At 43.0% G+C, this 17,139-nt stretch overlaps 1 protein-coding gene across 1 annotated transcript in view; it reads left to right on the forward strand.

The window, feature by feature from the left end:
- Positions 1-16,934, forward strand: part of LOC141194358 (uncharacterized) — a 35,333-nt gene extending 18,399 nt beyond the window's left edge. Inside the window, exons 8-9 of the mRNA XM_073662266.1 lie at positions 839-844; positions 15,485-16,934. Coding sequence (XP_073518367.1) covers positions 839-844; positions 15,485-16,618 — 1,140 coding nt within the window. The 3' untranslated portion in view covers positions 16,619-16,934. The remainder of the gene's footprint in view (positions 1-838; positions 845-15,484) is intronic.
- Positions 16,935-17,139: the final 205 nt, after the last annotated feature.

Genomic DNA, 17,139 nt, shown 5'->3' on the forward strand with positions numbered 1-17,139 from the left:
AGCTCCTTCTCATTCTTCATGTTTGGCCTTGTTAAAATAAAAACACTTATACGCACCTCCCGTTCTGGCTCCATTCCATTGGTGTCACAACTCACTTTCCTGGGGCTCACATAAGGTTGTTACATCACACAATCCTGTCCCCAATCAACACCACCTTTGGATGTATTGAACATCAACAGGAAGGACATGGCCTGGACATAGCACCGAGAGAAGGCACACACTGAAAGCACTCTCTTCAGACCGTGTTCCTGGGGGAATTATAAGCAATTTACAGCCTCAAACATGACGTCTGATATGAGAAAGAAACACGAGATTAGAGGTCATCTGAGGTCCTCCACCTCCGTCAGCATGTCTGGTATGCAGCGTTTCTTATGGAAGGTCTTATCATCCTGCTCCGGAGCCATTACTGCCTCACCTCAGCGTGGAAAAAGAAGCAGTCTTAACCCTCATGATGCCAGACAGCTCCAGCCTGTAAGTCCTGCTCCAACTTCTCTCTTAGGCTGAGTTCTCACGATGCGTTTTTCATGCGTTTCCGCGGCGTTTTTGCAGTTGCGTAAACGCCGCGGAAACGCATGAAAAACGCATGGTAGAAGGGCAGCAATGTTCCCCAATGGAAATCCGCATGTGCTGTGCCCATGATGCGGATTTTTCCGCAGCGTAAACGCTGCGGTCAAAAATCCGCAGCATGTCAATTAATTTTGCGGAAACGCTGCTCTTTTGCCGCCATTGACTTGCATTAGACCGCATGGAATCCGCATCACTGTATATGTTGATGCGCTTTTCATGCGGTCTAATGTGCGGATGGTACCCGGGTGTGGATGAGAGGACTCTCATCCAGACCCAGGTACCATTAAAAAAAAAAAGAAGAAAATAAAAAATATATATATTCTCACCTTCTGACGGCCCGCGCTGCGTCCTGCCGGCTTCCCGCGCACTTCGCGGTTGAATGAAGGACCTTCGCTGACGTCAGAGTCATGTGACGGGTCACGTGACGCTGACGTCGGAAGGTCCTACAGTCTTCACTGCCGGCAGCCGGGACCGATGAAGCAGGACACCGGGGGCCATCAGATGGTAACGTATAGATTTATTTTTTATTTTTTGACATCACACACTATATAAATCCATGCCGGTTGCATGGATTTATATAGTGTGAAGTTGACAAGCACTTTCCAAGTGATGCTAAAATCGCTTGGGAAGCGCTTGTCAACCCGCATGCGGAAATGAAAGTGAAGACCGCTTCATTTCCGCATGTCCCTGGCAGGAAACCGCATGTACAATCCGCATGTACAATCCGCATGCGTTTTTTCCTGCCAGAGAGATGCAGAAACGCTCAGGAAAAAATCCTGAGCATTTCTGCATCGTGTGCACATACCCTTAATGTAGACTTCACAAGAAAACATCTCCACAAATCTCCCTGTACTCTCACCAAAGCCCCCATGCTGAGCAGTGCTTGCTTCACAGGGACATTTACCCCCCAGCCACAGGTTATTCTGATATGGGGAACAACATAACATATTAGGCAATCATGGCTCAGATCTGTCATTTACATCTTTTTCAATGTAAAAGAGGCCATTGTGATGAAAGCAGAGGAGTTGGATCCTGGTGATTTCAATGGAAAACGCATATAATTGCTCATAGACCTATCCTGAATGACACTTGCTAAAAGAAGGGTATTGAAACCACTACTTGATGCTCTATTGTAAAATGGCCTGATATACTCCTGTAGTACCCTTTCCAGCTACAGGTCCAAAAAATGGAACATTGAATACTTTGAAAGATCAAAGTGACGAGACCTTTCTGTGATGCCCTGGACATTCCATATATCTGACTGGCCACCTGCTCCACCATTGCCACAGAGAGTTCCAGCACGTCACAGAAGGCGTTCAATGGATCAGGAACTTGATGGTGATGCAGCCAGATGGGAAAGGAACCTGCCAATCATATGAGCTCCTGAAATGAATCTGGTCTTCCCTGATGAGAGACAGTTTGCAGATACTTATTTCTTTAAGCATATAATTAGATATATCTAAATAGAGTATTTGGTGCCACTCTTCCACTATATAGAATGTCTAAGTTCATATAAGATCTTAGACCAGGATATAAGTTAAGTTCACATGATACTACTGTAATATCAGGCTGTATTACTTTACTCGCTATATATTCCATGGTTCCACCTAATAGGAATCCTAGGACTGAAAGTTTGACTTACGCCTGTAAAGACATCCCCCAGTTAGGGACTTGCATTGGGATCTGCTTGTTTTGCAATTTCCTACTGTTTTGATATATTCATTATCTATACTTCTTAGACACTGAGAGGTAGACGTTACTATCTACCGTCTATACTTCCTCCTTGCTCTTAATCTTTCTATCCTTGTTTCCCCCCCCACCACCACTTCTTTTCATATAATATGGCACAACGCAAAACTTATTTATTAAATGTCAGAGGACTTAATGTTCCAGAGAAAAGAGCTCAAGTGTTGTATCATCTGCATAAACAGCACGTACATTTTCTTTTTCTTCAAGAGCACCACTTTAGATGCGATCATACACTTCAGTTTACTAACAGATATTATTCATTTTGGCGTCACAGTACAAATGCAGTTTTGAAGTCTAAGGTGCTGAGTATAGGCCGCCACAGATCACTGCCGCGTACTATTGTAGAAACACTGTCTGACACGGAGGGTACTGTATGTGTTTGTTAAGATTTCGATCTATTCCAAAATTTTGACTTTGGCAAACTTCTAGCTGCCTAATTGTGACCTAATTAAGACATGTCGTCATTACTTAAACAAACTACAACATTTTGCGGAGGACCTTATCATCATTGGAGGTGACTAATTTTTTCTTGGATCCTTCTTTAGACGCTTTCTTGGGCTGGAGTCACCAATCTAAATCACAATAAAAAGCTTTGCTAAATGTGCTCCGTTCTCTCCAACTGGTCGATGTATGAAGTATACTACATCCAGACTTAAAGGATTATATGTATTATTCTTCTTTACACAATATGCATAGCCATAGAGACTTTTCCTTAAAGAAGTTGCCTACTACTTTCACATTGATGTCCTCTCCACAGGGTAGGGCATCAATGTATGATCGGCCGGGGTCCTGTACACGGCACCCCCACCAATCAGTTGTTATGTGTGCCGGCGTCGGCCGGAAGTGCTTACCTGCGGCGCTTGGCAATCCATCTGTAGTAGCCACCGCGGGGTACTGTACATCCACCTCCCATTCAATTGAATGGGAGGTGGATGTGCAGTAACCAGCGCCGGCCACTACAACTTGACGGCCAAGCTCCGCAGATAAGGACTTCCCGCCAGCGGCCGCCGGCACCGATAACAGCTGATCGGCGGGGGTGCTGCGATACAGATAGGGCATCAATGTGAAAGTAGTGGACATCCCCTTTAATTAGCCATCACTTGCTTACATGGCAGCCTATATCTCTGATAGGGACTGCTATATGGTCAGATCATGGTCCTGTATATTGTAATCTGACTATACCTGACTCCACCAAGGCTTCAGCTGTTGGAACTTAAATGATAATCTGCTCAAAGACTGACTGTGTCTCAGACCTTCTTGAGACTATAGACTCCTTCAAATATGTGAGCATGATGAAAACACCTTACCATTTCAATTGGAAGCACTCAAATGCGTCCTCAAAGGGATAATAAAACATGGATCCAGGCTAAAAAGAGAAAGCAGCTAAAGTCTCCCATTTGCTTGAGTGGATTGATCTCCTTGACAAACAACATAAACGATCTGCTTCCCACCAGGTATACGCAGATTTGCTTAACACTAGAATGGAGCTAAAGTGGTTTCATGGATGAGGTATTTGTAAATATTGTGTAATTTCAGGGCACCTACTTATGGAAGGAACCAAGTAAAAGCTTCCATTCTCAGTACTAGATATGGGGCCTCCTCGAGAAAATGACTTAAAATGTCCTACACTAAAGTTAATATATAAGGTGTGGGATAGGGATAAAAATAGTCTAGGGATTGGAAAGTACACAAACTATACTCCTTTATGGCACAACTCTAACTTACCAGAGCTACAGAAACTAAAAGATGTTAGTAAGTGGAAGGATCGGGATATATGTTTGGTGTCACAACTCTTGAGGGATGGATTATTCAAGAACTTTGAACAAATAAAGGTAGATTTTAACCTTCTGCATAGGGTGTTTTATCAACATCTGCAGATACGTCATGAGTATAGTACACAACTAGAATAAACACCATACTGATTGACATCACCCAATAGATACCATTACTACATCGTTGGATACAAAAGGTCTAATATCCCTTATTTATAGGCAGTTACTGGCCCTACATTTGGATAAATATCCTTTAATAGTTAAGACAAAATGAGAAGAGGATGTGGGCCCCTTATCTGAGGAGCAATAGGGGAAATACTGGATTTGACACCGAAATTTTCATTGTCGGAGTCACAAGATTGTCCCGAATTCTTCTGATTCATAGGGTATATAGATCCCCAAGTATTTTATTTAAAATTGAAATACAAACGAATGACACATGTCCTAGATATGGTCAAAATGACGCCCACCTGATACATATGATGTGGGAATGTGTAAATATTGGCGACTACTGGAAGGGGGTGATCGCTCTTGTACTATCTGTATTTGGGATACAACTTCAGTTGGAACCTAAAATCTGTATCCTAGGACTCCTGGGAGAAGACGTAGATCCAGACTCCCATATGGCAGTAGATAGCTCCAGAATATTATTCCAAGCCAGAAAGTTGGCACTACATTGGATAGACAATTCTCCCCCAACGATAACAGAACTAAAATCCAGGATAAATAACACTCTATGCTTGGAAAGTGGATCTTATATTAAAGGAAAGCTCTCAAGAAATTCATACAAATATGGGAGCAATGGTTAATTACCCCAGATATTGCTTCAGAAAACCTTCACAGAAATACTATACTGGATCGTTTGTCCATTTCCTTCCAGTAAACCAGGAATTTATATCCTTATACCCAAGGTGTCAGCAAATAATAATTGTCTCAGTCCACACAATTGCCTCTTCTTAGATATATTCATTTTCTTTTGATGTCTCAATAGGGGAAAAAAATAAACAGTCAGGAATATTTCAGATATTTATGTACAAATGTAAAATTACTATTCCAAAATATTGTACTATAGAGCGATATTGGGATTTATATCATTGTAAACCGGTTCTTGTATTGTTTACTGGTTTTTCTTTCTTTTTATTGTTTTTATCACAATGTTTGTATAAGAAAAAAGAAATGTTGGTAATTCTTTGTTTTGTTCAATAAAAACAATCTGATCAAAAAAGAAAGGAGTGAAGGTCTTTAATAGATCAAATGTATAGAAAATGCCAAGATCACATGTGAAGGTACTCGTACGAATTCGAAGATAAATGTGGTCGCTCATTGGCAAGGAGGTTACACCCACTTGTCTAATGGACATACGTATCCAACATAAAAGGGGCACCCGGGCCAGAAATTCATAACCCCACTGACAGAGCTAAAGCATTTCGTTGCTGTTATAGCTCACTATATAGTATTCATGGACAATACCACGACATGCCACCTAATATTCTTGAAACAAAAATTGACAAATATATTAAGGACACTGCCGTTCCTTCCTTACAGACCCCTGAGCAGGAGGTACTAGACAAAGCTTTCACTGAACAACAGATAGGAGAGGACATTAAATCATTCCCTATCGGGAAGAGCCCTGGGCCAGATGGATTCAATAATAGATTTTATAAGATGTTTGCACCTCTGTTATTACAATTTTTAGGCAAAGTGTTCAATAATATCTCAGAAGACTCCCCCTTTTGCCCCAATCACTTAAGGCTCATATAACAGTTTTATCAAAGCCTGGAAAAGAACCAAATACCTGCCCTAATATTCATCCAATATCATTCATTAATATAGACGTCAAAATATTTTCTAAAATAATTACAACATGGTTCTCCCACTATATACATTCAATTGTTAGCAACGATCAGGTTGGCTTTGTTAGGGTAGAGAAGCTTGTGATAATACAGAGAAAACGTTGTTAATTTCACATGCAAAAAAACAGGGGATCCCAATGTGCCTTGTTTCTGTCAATGCTAAAAAAGTGTTCGACACAGTGCATTGGACTTTCTTGAAGAGCAACCTACCACAAATTGGGTTAGGCTCTTTCTTGTTATCTAAAATTCGATCCTTATACGCTGACCCTAAAGCGATAGGGTAAACCGCCTTCTAACTGACACCTTTTCTATTAAAAAAGAGACAAAGCAAGGGTGTCCCTTATCACCTCTCCTATACACATTGGTAATGGAACATTTCGCAGTAGCATTACACACAAATCCAGATATTAGTGGAGTTACTATAGACTCACATCACTATAAACTAGCTCTATACGCAGATGACTTGTTGCTCTGTTTCAAACCCAATTATCTAATTTCCTTCTATACTAAAGGATTTAAAAGAATTCGGCCATGTAAGCAATTTTAAAGCCAACTACTCTAAATCAGAAGCCATAAACATAACTTTTAACGCTGAACCGACACAATAACTAATTTCTAACTTCCCCTTAAAGTGGCAGAAAGATGCTATTAAGTACCTGGGTATACAAATTCTGGGGAACTTGGATGATCTGTATCATTTAAATTATATCCTCCATCCTTGAACAAACGATTCAAAATCAAATTAATTAGAACTTAAAACCCTTGTCCTGGTTTGGTCGTTTTAATGTGATCAAAATTGGCATTTTACCAAATCTTCTTTATATATTCCAGACCGTTCCTGTCAGCTTTCCTCAGACCTTTTTCTCCCATCTAACAGCAAGTTTGTATGGGGAACATCGAGGCTTAGAATGTGTGTTACAATATTTTGTCGTCCCAAAGAATAAAATGGGGTACTAATCTGCCAGATCTAAAAAAAAATCCCATCAATCTTCGATTCTTATGAGAACAATGGACTGGTTTAGGTCTATGGAAAATAAGCAGTGGATGAAACTGGAAGAGGACCTCTCTCTCTGGACACTCCCATCTCAACCTTGGATTGGTAAAATACATGGAGAAACTAAACTATTAATAACACTCACTTTTTGCATACATGGGAGCAAGTCCTAATCTCATCATCTATATCAAATAGGTTGGGTCCATTAACACCCTTGTTTGACAACCCAGATTTCCCACCTGCTTCAGGTGTGGCCTCATTTCTAATCTGGGCCAAATTTGATGGGGTTAGATTGAGACACGTTCTTATGGGATCAGGCTCTTTTCCATCCTTTACAAAACTTGGTGGCTCCTGACCAGGTAGGGGTCTATCCTGACCAGGTAGGGGTCTATCCTGTTTGGCTTATTTCCAGCTCAGGTCATTTAGAAATTCTCACATATTTCTGACTAGTATAAAGGATGAACTCACTCCGATTGAACCCTTAATCACTCAAGTAGGTCCTTGTACTAAACTTCTATCTTATATACACAAAACAACACAAATGGACACCAGCAATGACCTTCTACCCTTTACAGGGGCTGGGAGAAGGAATTGGGTAGTTAAATTTCAGAGGAGGATTGGCAAAAAGCATTCATACTCTCCCACAAATTATCTATTGCCGTTCTCAGAAGAAAAACTAAAAGATTCTATCTACATGATACCGCTGTCCCACTATGCTACATAGGATGTTCCTCTCTGTGTCGGACTTGTTCTGGCGGTGTGCTGGTGAAGCTGAGTCTGTGTTACATATTAGGAGGAGGATTTTAATAAATTAGTGAACCAGGAAAAATGTCGGTGAGTGTTTATTCAAATTAAATATTTTTTTGTGTTTTTATTTTTGGTTACTGGGTCAGTAATGGGGTTGTCTGATGGACACCTCTCCATTACTAATACCAGGGCTTGATGCCAGCTGTGATTTTTGACAAATCACAGCTGTCATCAACTCCAAGATGCATTACACTGATTGTCAACGCATCAGGGCAATTGGGAAGAGCAAAGGCAAAAAGCCATATTTGGTGCATCTCATGTGCTGCTCCACTTCTGGTGCTGCTCCACTTCTGGTATGGCTAAGGGCTGGTATTTTTAGGCTGGGGATGGCCCCAATCTCCAGGGACCTTCCCAACCTGATAATATCAGCTCTCAGCTGTCTGTTCTCCCTTTGCTGGTTACAAAAAATAGAGGGACCCCATGCCGTTTTTTAAATTATTTATTAGGTTAAACAAGGCTAAACACCCTTTAGTTCCACATGAAAGGCTCTAAAGGCTGCAGATTTATGATATATAGGGGGTTGTGAGATTTTATATCTGCAGGACATCTATCTATTATCTATCATATATCGATATCTGTATATAAGATTGTTTTCTTAGTTTTGTAATCAGATTAAAGTTACATAGAGGATTATAGTAAGTAAAAGACGATGTTAATAACGTATTGTATATGGATGTGTAGCACCCCGAGGACTCGGCTGCTACAGGGGTAGTGCACCTCGAGCCAGAGGTGTGGTATTCCACTCCCGGGTAAGGATGGAGTGTGGGACTGAGCTCAGCTAGCTGCATGCACTACACTCATCCCATTTCCGGGGGACAGATCAATGGTACTCCCACTAGGTGAATGTGCAGGTACGACAGTGTCTGTCCCTGGCTGGAGTGGGAGGGGGGGTGGAACATCCCAGTAGTGTAGGGGCAGATAGGGGAGGGGCTCTGGGCATAGAGATAGGAGCCCATTGGGTGCTAGTCACCTGGGCTCACACATAGAGGGAGTATTTATGGTGGGCACCATCTTAGGACAGGGTCAGTCAGTCAGTCAGTCTGAGGAGAAGCAGAGCAGAGGAGCTCAGCCAGGAGGGCTGACAGGGAGCTGTGGCTCCGGCTGGGCCCAGCTCCAGGGCCAAGCCTGCAGTGGAGAGTGAGGAGGAAGAAAGGCCCAGAGACGCAGAGCCAGAGGGAACCCTGAGATCCCACAAGTTACCGGGTGAAGGGTTGGCGGAAACGGGTACCGGAACCCAAACTGGTGGAGGCTAATGATCCTCAGCCAGGAACCGGAGGTCGTGGTCAAGTTTTGCCACGACCCTCACCATATCCACCAGGAAGGCACACCACGAGTAGGGTCAGGAAAGCCAGAGAAGGTTTAACCACCAAGAGGCCCGAGGGAGCCGGACAAAGGTGGATCCCTGGTGGGGACGGCCAGCAGAAAGAGAGAGAGGGGAGCTCAGGACCACGCTCCGGAACTGCCTGGGGGTTAGCCGAGTCCCGCACCTGGTGAACGCAGTACGGCTCGGGTGGTCACTCCCGGCCGAAGTGACTGAAGTACCATCTGTGAGTAAAAACCCTGAAACTGCACCATACGTTTCTGACTCTCCTTGCTGCACCATCACAACCTCCATCATCTACACCTGCTGCCCTGAGGCCATACCCCTCCCGTTGGGGGTTATACCATCCCCGCTGCACCATCCTTCCACCGGCCTCAGCGGTCTGCCCTGCAGCGGCAGCTCCAAAGCTGCATTCAACGGGTGGCGTAGTCATCCAACATCTACTGCTAATAGACTCGCCACTTAGTTTGACTCCCTGGGCACGGACCGGGTCACCGCCACGAGACTACTACCCCCATCTGATCCGGCTCCGGGTAAGCCCCCGTGCGCGCGATGCCGCACGACACAGAAGGCCCAGGGACGCGTCAGATGCAGGAGAGAAAAACATCGCACACTCGTCTAACTCTTCGGGATGAACATTAGCCGGACTCTTGTTTGCATTCTGTGCAATTTAAGGGTGTGGCATCCCCTTTGTTGAGCTGATTAGTATATATGTAGCTTACCACGGGCCTAGGTGGTCTGGAGTTGGGACCCGGTCCTATTTGTCTACCCTTTTATATGCATTACTTCAACTTTGATATACAGTAAGGTTTTTAATATAGACAGTATAGGTACCGTCCCAATTTAGGGTCACCTTGCCGCTGGTGGGACGGCTTGTATACTTTTTTTGATCAAAATTAGTTCACTAAGTAACCTATATTTATTATGCAACTTTGCTTTACATTTATATATAATGATGGTAGGGTATGAGATATATTTTTGTCTTTTGTAGGTTTTGGACTCTGAACATAGTCTATCAAGGCCGCCCTCCCTGGAAGGAGTTAAACACTCCTGGTATGAAGTGGATAGCACAATCTTATGCCGCCACATAGTAGACGTCCGGTAACTGGTGATAATCACCTCATGTGTCGTCTATTTGTCTCCAAGCAGGAAAATCCCACGTTACATTCACACATAAAACTGTAGAAAAGGCGGCGCGGGGTAATTGTGCCAGTAGTGAGGGGCAAATAATGCCGGAAATGTCACTGACTGCGGAGACGTCTCCATGTAGCGTCTTCACTCCGGATATCACTGTACAGGAGCCGCACAGTTCACACTGTGCATTCACTGAAGCCCCTGATCATGTGACCCCTGACTCCTCCCCTCCTGTGACCTCATCACAGGTCCTGTGCGCACAGAACAGCCATATATGTGGTGGCGGCTCTGCAGGTGGAGGTATGTGGAGACCCCATTACTGGGCGCAGGGGGCATTAACCCCTTCAGCACGGAGACTCTTTTGGGGTCTCTGTGTGGTGTGAACAGTGAGGTAACAGCTGTGGACAGAATGTGGCTTAGCTGGTTCCCGTCCACATTAGATCCATTCAGACGACTGCAGGATGAAGGACAGAAGCCCAGAGAAGTCCTCACACAACGCCATTATTCCTCTCCTAGCTCCAGCACAGTAATGTAGATAGTAGTGATAACCGTCCATATATCCTCTTTATACCCTGCGGTACGATGGATTTGGCCTCAGTGTCCAGGAAGCTTCACGGTTCAGCAATGCCCCTCTGCCATCTCCCCTCCACCTGAACTATTTACCCTTTCTCCAGGTTCTCGTTATGTGTTTCTCTTGCGATTAAACTAGGAGACAGGAGTTGTGAAAGGGTCGGGGCCAAGAACAACCAACCATCTCGTAAAACCATCAGATAACCATCTTGTGAGAAACTTTTTCAGCTGCAGACTGCGGAGAAGTAACTACTTGGTGTCTGTGGCCTAAAATATAAAGGTTTTATAAGTAGATGTCGAGGAAAAAAACTAAATACTGTAAAATAATAAATATCATATGTTTCCCTTATTATCTCCAGTAATTGTATTATTACACAGGATATTTATGATGTTACATCGTCTCATCTTCTCATTCAGGTCTCTACAATATCAGATCCTCTCAGTGAAGATCTTCTACATCAGAGAATTTTCCCAATTTACCCATCAAGGATGGATATGGACAGAGACAAGATGGCGGAGAGGATAATGCACCTCACCCTAGAGATCCTCTTTCGGCTTACTGGAGAGGTGAGAGATTCTGATGTCACATTACATCATTCTTATCTATGGAAATAACAGATGGACAGAACTGGAGAGGTGAGGACTCTGGAAATGTCTGGAGTGAGATTTATTAATGTGTCTCTCCATAATCAGGATTACACAGTAGTGAAGAAGACCTCTAGTGAGCACTGTCAGGACCCTGTGTCTGAGGGGTGGGGAAGACCCCTGTGCCCAATCACGGGGCCTCCTCCTCACCCCCTGATGCATGAGGACATCAATGACCAGAAGATCCTAGAACTCACCTACAAGATGATTGAGCTGCTGACTGGAGAGGTGACACTGCTGGGAATGCTGGGACATTATACAATAATGCTATGAAGGATCAGGGGATGACGGTATCATTGTATGTGTCAGGTTCCTATAAGGTGTCAGGATGTCGCTGTCTATTTCTCCATGGAGGAGTGGGAGTATTTAGAAGGACACAAAGATCTGCACAAGGACGTCATGATGGAGGTTCCCCAGCCCCTCACATCACCAGGTAATAGACAGGACGAAATACACACAGCCTATAATTATCTGTATGTAAAGAATGAATTCAGTCCCTGTATGTGTTTCCTCCAGATCTATCCAGTAAGAGGACAACACCAGAGAGATGTCCCCATCCTCTTCTTCCACATGACTGTAAACAAGAAGATCCCAATGTTCCTCAAAATCATCAGGTAGATGGAGAGAAGGTGTCATGAGATCTCCCCTATGATGTGTAGACGGCTGTGAAGGTCTTGTGTTCAGTCTTGTTTTATCCCCCAGTATTATATGGTTTATACTTGTGTAATGAGAACGGTGGAGATGGCAGGATTAGAGCTGATCATAGATGTGACTTCTCCATCTGTTTGTGACTTTTACAATATTTGTTTCAGGGTGAAGATCTGACCCATATTAATACTACAGAGACATATGTGAGGGGTGATGAGCGGTGTAAAGAGGAGATTCCTACATATGACTACCCAGGTGAGTAGTGACCACTAAATACAGAGAAGTCACAGATTCTTCTCAGTCACCGGCTGTGGCTGCTTTATCGGTGGTTTAGTCCGGCCGTATCACAATCGTGTGATCACTATTTTGCCTCTAGACCACAACATTCTCCTCCGTCCGAAAATGTTCAAATGACTTTGGGCGTTGAAAGTCCTTTTCTATAGAATTTACAATCTGGAGGATCCACCTTCCCCCTGGGATTAGAAGACGCTGACCCTTACCTCCTTACCTGCCCAGATCTGTAAACTACAAAGCCAAATGACAGCGTACGTAGAATGTGCTGACAAGTGAGAAAATCCCTTGAAGAAAAATATAATGATGGGCCTGTAAGAGAAAGCGGAGGGTAATGATGGTGTTGGCTTCCTAGATCCCTGATATCTTATTGGATGAATCCACCTTCTCTCCCTTCTGTGCTGCTGAATGTCCTCATATGGTCCCTACAAGACCAGGTCCAGTCTTTCTGTCTAAACTTCACTTTTATGATCGACAACATTAAATGTGCAGTGAGGGACACGTGTGAATTTCTGTACAATAACAACAGAGTTTCCCTTTATCCTGAGTTTTCAATTTCTTTTAAAACCAACTAACTTCAAACAGGATTGTGATAAACTATACAGAAAACATTACACCTGAGCCATGATATATCTCTAAGCTGTGCGAGGCTGATGGCTGTAATATACATTTATTCACGTCTGCAGGAGATGTGTTGGCTCCAGCCCTGGTTTCATGGATTCACTCCACGTCATAAATTCCATTATGTTTTCGATCCTAAGGAATTCAGATTACTGCACAATCTTTCCTGAAATGGGGGCGCTAATACTTTCTCTACTCTTCTGCTCAGGACTCCGTAGCTCCAATGGTCCACCATAAATGAGTGTGTTGGAATTCTCACCTCATACATACTTTGTTGTTGCGGATGTAACATTTTTTATTCTATGTCTTTTTTTACAGCTTCATTCTGTATGATAGTTTGATTGTGGTGGGATTGGCCTCACTTATGTGAATCTATAACTCCTTGGTGGTCTTTAAAAAAATGCCTCTTCCCAATGCCTGAGGTCCAAATTTAAGACACCTCAGCTCTGCAGTATTATAAAAAGTTCTCTTTGATCGTCTAATATTTCTTTTTAAAACTCATCTGACAGAAAATATTGTCCCTTACGATAGTTTACATTGTCAAGAGCCACCGAGCCCCATACTCCAATTACCACAGAGAGGTTTCACCACTAGTTACTCATTTATTACTGATGGAGACTGTTGAGTTTGATCATTTCAGTAGATGTGTTATTGTCTATAGACACAGTTTTGACGACAGCAGTTAAATATTTAGCTATTTGAATGCAGATTTTGCTGGGATAGTTTGCAGACACAGCGTATTGGGGACACTGTTCATGGTCACCTGGCAGCTCAAAAGATAGCTACCACAAACAGGCTTGGCGCAATCTACTCCATTTTCCAGATCCCATGGATTACTTTATCACCCTTTAACCCCACTACATGGATCTGTTCTTACACAGAGACCCCTAGACTTGGGCCACGGTGTTACCTGCTGTTCTGTGGTGTGAGATGACAAGAAAAATAGTCAGGTAGCCGGGTCAGAACCAAGAGGACAGAGAAAATACAAAATCAGAAGACACGAGAGTAGTCAGTAAACGGGCCGAGGTCACAACAGGAAACAAATACACAAGCCGGGAGCTGAGCACAGAGGACTGAACCAGAGGAGAACAAGGCTGGATCTGGCAGCTTCCGGCAATATGCTTCCAGCTTTAGTAGGGTGCGGTGCTTTCCAGTTGGCTGAAGCAGGGAGCAGATTACTCCAGCTGGACAGCACACACACACCATACTGTCAGACTGGATGGTACTACTGGTCCCAGCAATCCTGATCTTAGTGGCTGGACAGAGCCTGCGCCGCCCAGAGCTTCTGGTTCTGACGTCTCTTCCATCACCAGCGCCGCCTGCAGGATGAATAAGGCGGCTCCTGCTGAGAGAAGCAGACGTCGCAGGAGCAGATCCCAGAGGAGATGGGACCCACCATTTGCAGAAGCCCTAATATGACAAAATGTCAGAAAACCAGAGCAGTGGAAATCCCCATAAAGTGACTCCATTTTATAACCCTCAGTGAATTAATCTGTAGGAGTAGTGATTATTTTGACTCCTCAGGCACTTCCCGGAAATTAGCAAACAGTGGAAATCACAAATATGCCATTTTATTACCCAACACATAGTGTCCAGATTGTGCTCCAGGAGACACACACCGTAAATTAAGTGGGTTCTTCTCACTATGGTAATGCCAAATACACGGAGGCTAAATGTGGTTTGGGCGCGCTGCAAGGCTCAGAAGTGAGGGGGAGATCTGACTTTGGTAGAGCGGATATTGCTGGATTGGTTTATGGAAGCCATGTTGCTCTTCAAGAGCCTTTGAGCCACTAATAATGTGGAAACCTCTGGTTTTCCACTGACAGATGATGGACCTGAGTGGGGACTTCTTTTTTGTGAGATGAGTAGAAGTTTTTATTGGTGTTATTTTCGCCTATATAACATTGTTTGGTGGCTTTTTATTCCATATTTGGGAGGCAGAATGAACAAACAGTTGAACACCACGTTCCACTGGTTCATCCTATGAGGTTTTCTATTAAACAGTGAACTGTCATTGTCTTGGTGAATAAATCAATATTTTTTAAATAACTTGCCATTTTTATAGACAGTAGAAATGTTAAAAAATATAAAATTCAAGGATATTTTTATTGAAAAATAATAATTGATTTTCTTCTTGGCAGATGACTGCACCAGGAGATCAGAGGGACAGCTGACATCTTCAATTTTTAAATCAGATGATCTTGAGATCCCACAGGATACAATTGAAGTTAATGTCATTACTCCAGATATACCATCATCCCTTCACAGCAAAGATCTGTCATCTGATCCTTTGAAGCAGGTCCTGTCTTCTGATACATTGCAGACTACTAAGGAAAGTCAGAGTCACAACATAAGCATTAAAAAACAAATTGCTCCTAAAGCAAAGAAGCCATTTTCATGTTCAGAATATGGAAATAGTTTTCCCCTACAGAAGTCTTTTCCTAAACATCAAAAAATTCACACTGCAGAGAATAGATTTTCTTGTTCCAAGTGTGGGAAATGTTTTAACAAGAAATCAAATTTTGTTAGTCACCAGAGAATTCACACAGGGGAGAAGCCTTTTTCATGTTCAGAATGTGGGAAGCGTTTTACACAGATATCAAGTTTTATCAGACATCAGAGAACTCACACAGGGGAGAAGCCTTTTTCATGTTCAGAATGTAGAAAATGTTTTACACAGATGTCAACTTTTATCAGACATCAGAGAACTCACACAGGGGAGAAACCTTTTTCATGTTCAGAATGTGGGAAATGTTTTACCAGGAAAGCTTATCTTGATACCCACCAGAGAACCCACACAGGAGAGAAGCCTTTTTCATGTTCAGAATGTGGAAGATGTTTTGTGAATAAATCATCTTTTCTTAGTCACCAGAGAATTCACAAAGGGGAGAGGCCTTTTTCATGTTCAGAATGTGGGAAATGTTTTAATCAGAAATCACATTTTGTTAAGCACCAGAGAATTCACACTGGGGAGAAGCCTTTTTCATGTTCAGAATGTGGGAAATGTTTTACACAGATATCAAGTTTTGTTATACACCAGAGAACGCACACAGGGGAGAAGCCATTTTCATGTTCAGAATGTGGGAAATGTTTTACACAGATATCAAGTTTTGTTACACACCAGAGAACCCACACAGGGGAGAAGCCTTTTTCATGTTCAGAATGTGGGAAATGTTTTACCAGGAAATCCTATCTTGATAGCCACCAGAGAACCCACACAGGGGAGAAGCCTTATTCATGTTCAGAATGCGGGAAATGTTTTAACCAGAAATCACATTTTGTTAAGCACCAGAGAATTCACACTGGGGAGAAACCTTTTTCATGTTCAGAATGTAGAAAATGTTTTACACAGATATCAAGTTTTGTTATACACCAGAGAACCCACACAGGGGAGAAGCCTTTTTCATGTTCAGAATGTGGGAAACATTTTTACCGGAAATCAGATGTTGTTATACACCAAAGAACCCACACAGGGGAGAAGCCTTTTTCATGTTCAGAATGTGGGAAATGTTTTAATCAGAAAGTTCATCTTAATATCCACCATAGAACCCACACAGGGGAGAAGCCTTTTTCATGTTCAGAATGTGGAAAATGTTTTGTGAAGAGATCATCTCTTCTTACTCACCAGAGAAGTCACACAGGGTAGATGCCTTTTTTATATTCTTAATGTGGGAAATGTTTTCCTTGAAAATCAACTCTTAATAAACTTTAGAGAATTCACACAGGGGAAAAGCCTTTTTCATGTTCAGAACGTTGGAAATTTTTTAATCGAAAATTGTATCTTCTTAAAGAGGTTGTCCAATACTAGGACAACCCCTTGTCATTCCTCAAGTTTGTACTCGTTAAAATAAAAACATTCATACTCAGCTCCCGTGGCGGCACTGTTCCTGCGGTGTCGGGACTTGGGGTTGTTACATCACATGAACCCTGCGCCCAGTCAGTGCCCCTGCCTGTCCCTGCCTTCGGACATATTGAACATCAACAGGAAGCCAGGGCTACGGCTGCTCTCAGATTTCCTTGTGATGCTCGATTTTTCTGAAGGCGAGGACAGTGATTCTAGCGCTTATTGGGCTCACAAAACTTAAAAATCTCAAATGAGCCCCGGGAACTCACGTACCGAAACCACTGGAACGGCATCTTGGGTATTTGCTGGGACTGTTCTATCTG

This window comes from Phyllobates terribilis, unplaced genomic scaffold (assembly GCF_046119375.1).
Source record: "Phyllobates terribilis strain yellow unplaced genomic scaffold, ASM4611937v1 Scaffold_69__1_contigs__length_7402412, whole genome shotgun sequence".
NCBI classification, from domain to species: Eukaryota; Metazoa; Chordata; class Amphibia; order Anura; family Dendrobatidae; genus Phyllobates; species Phyllobates terribilis.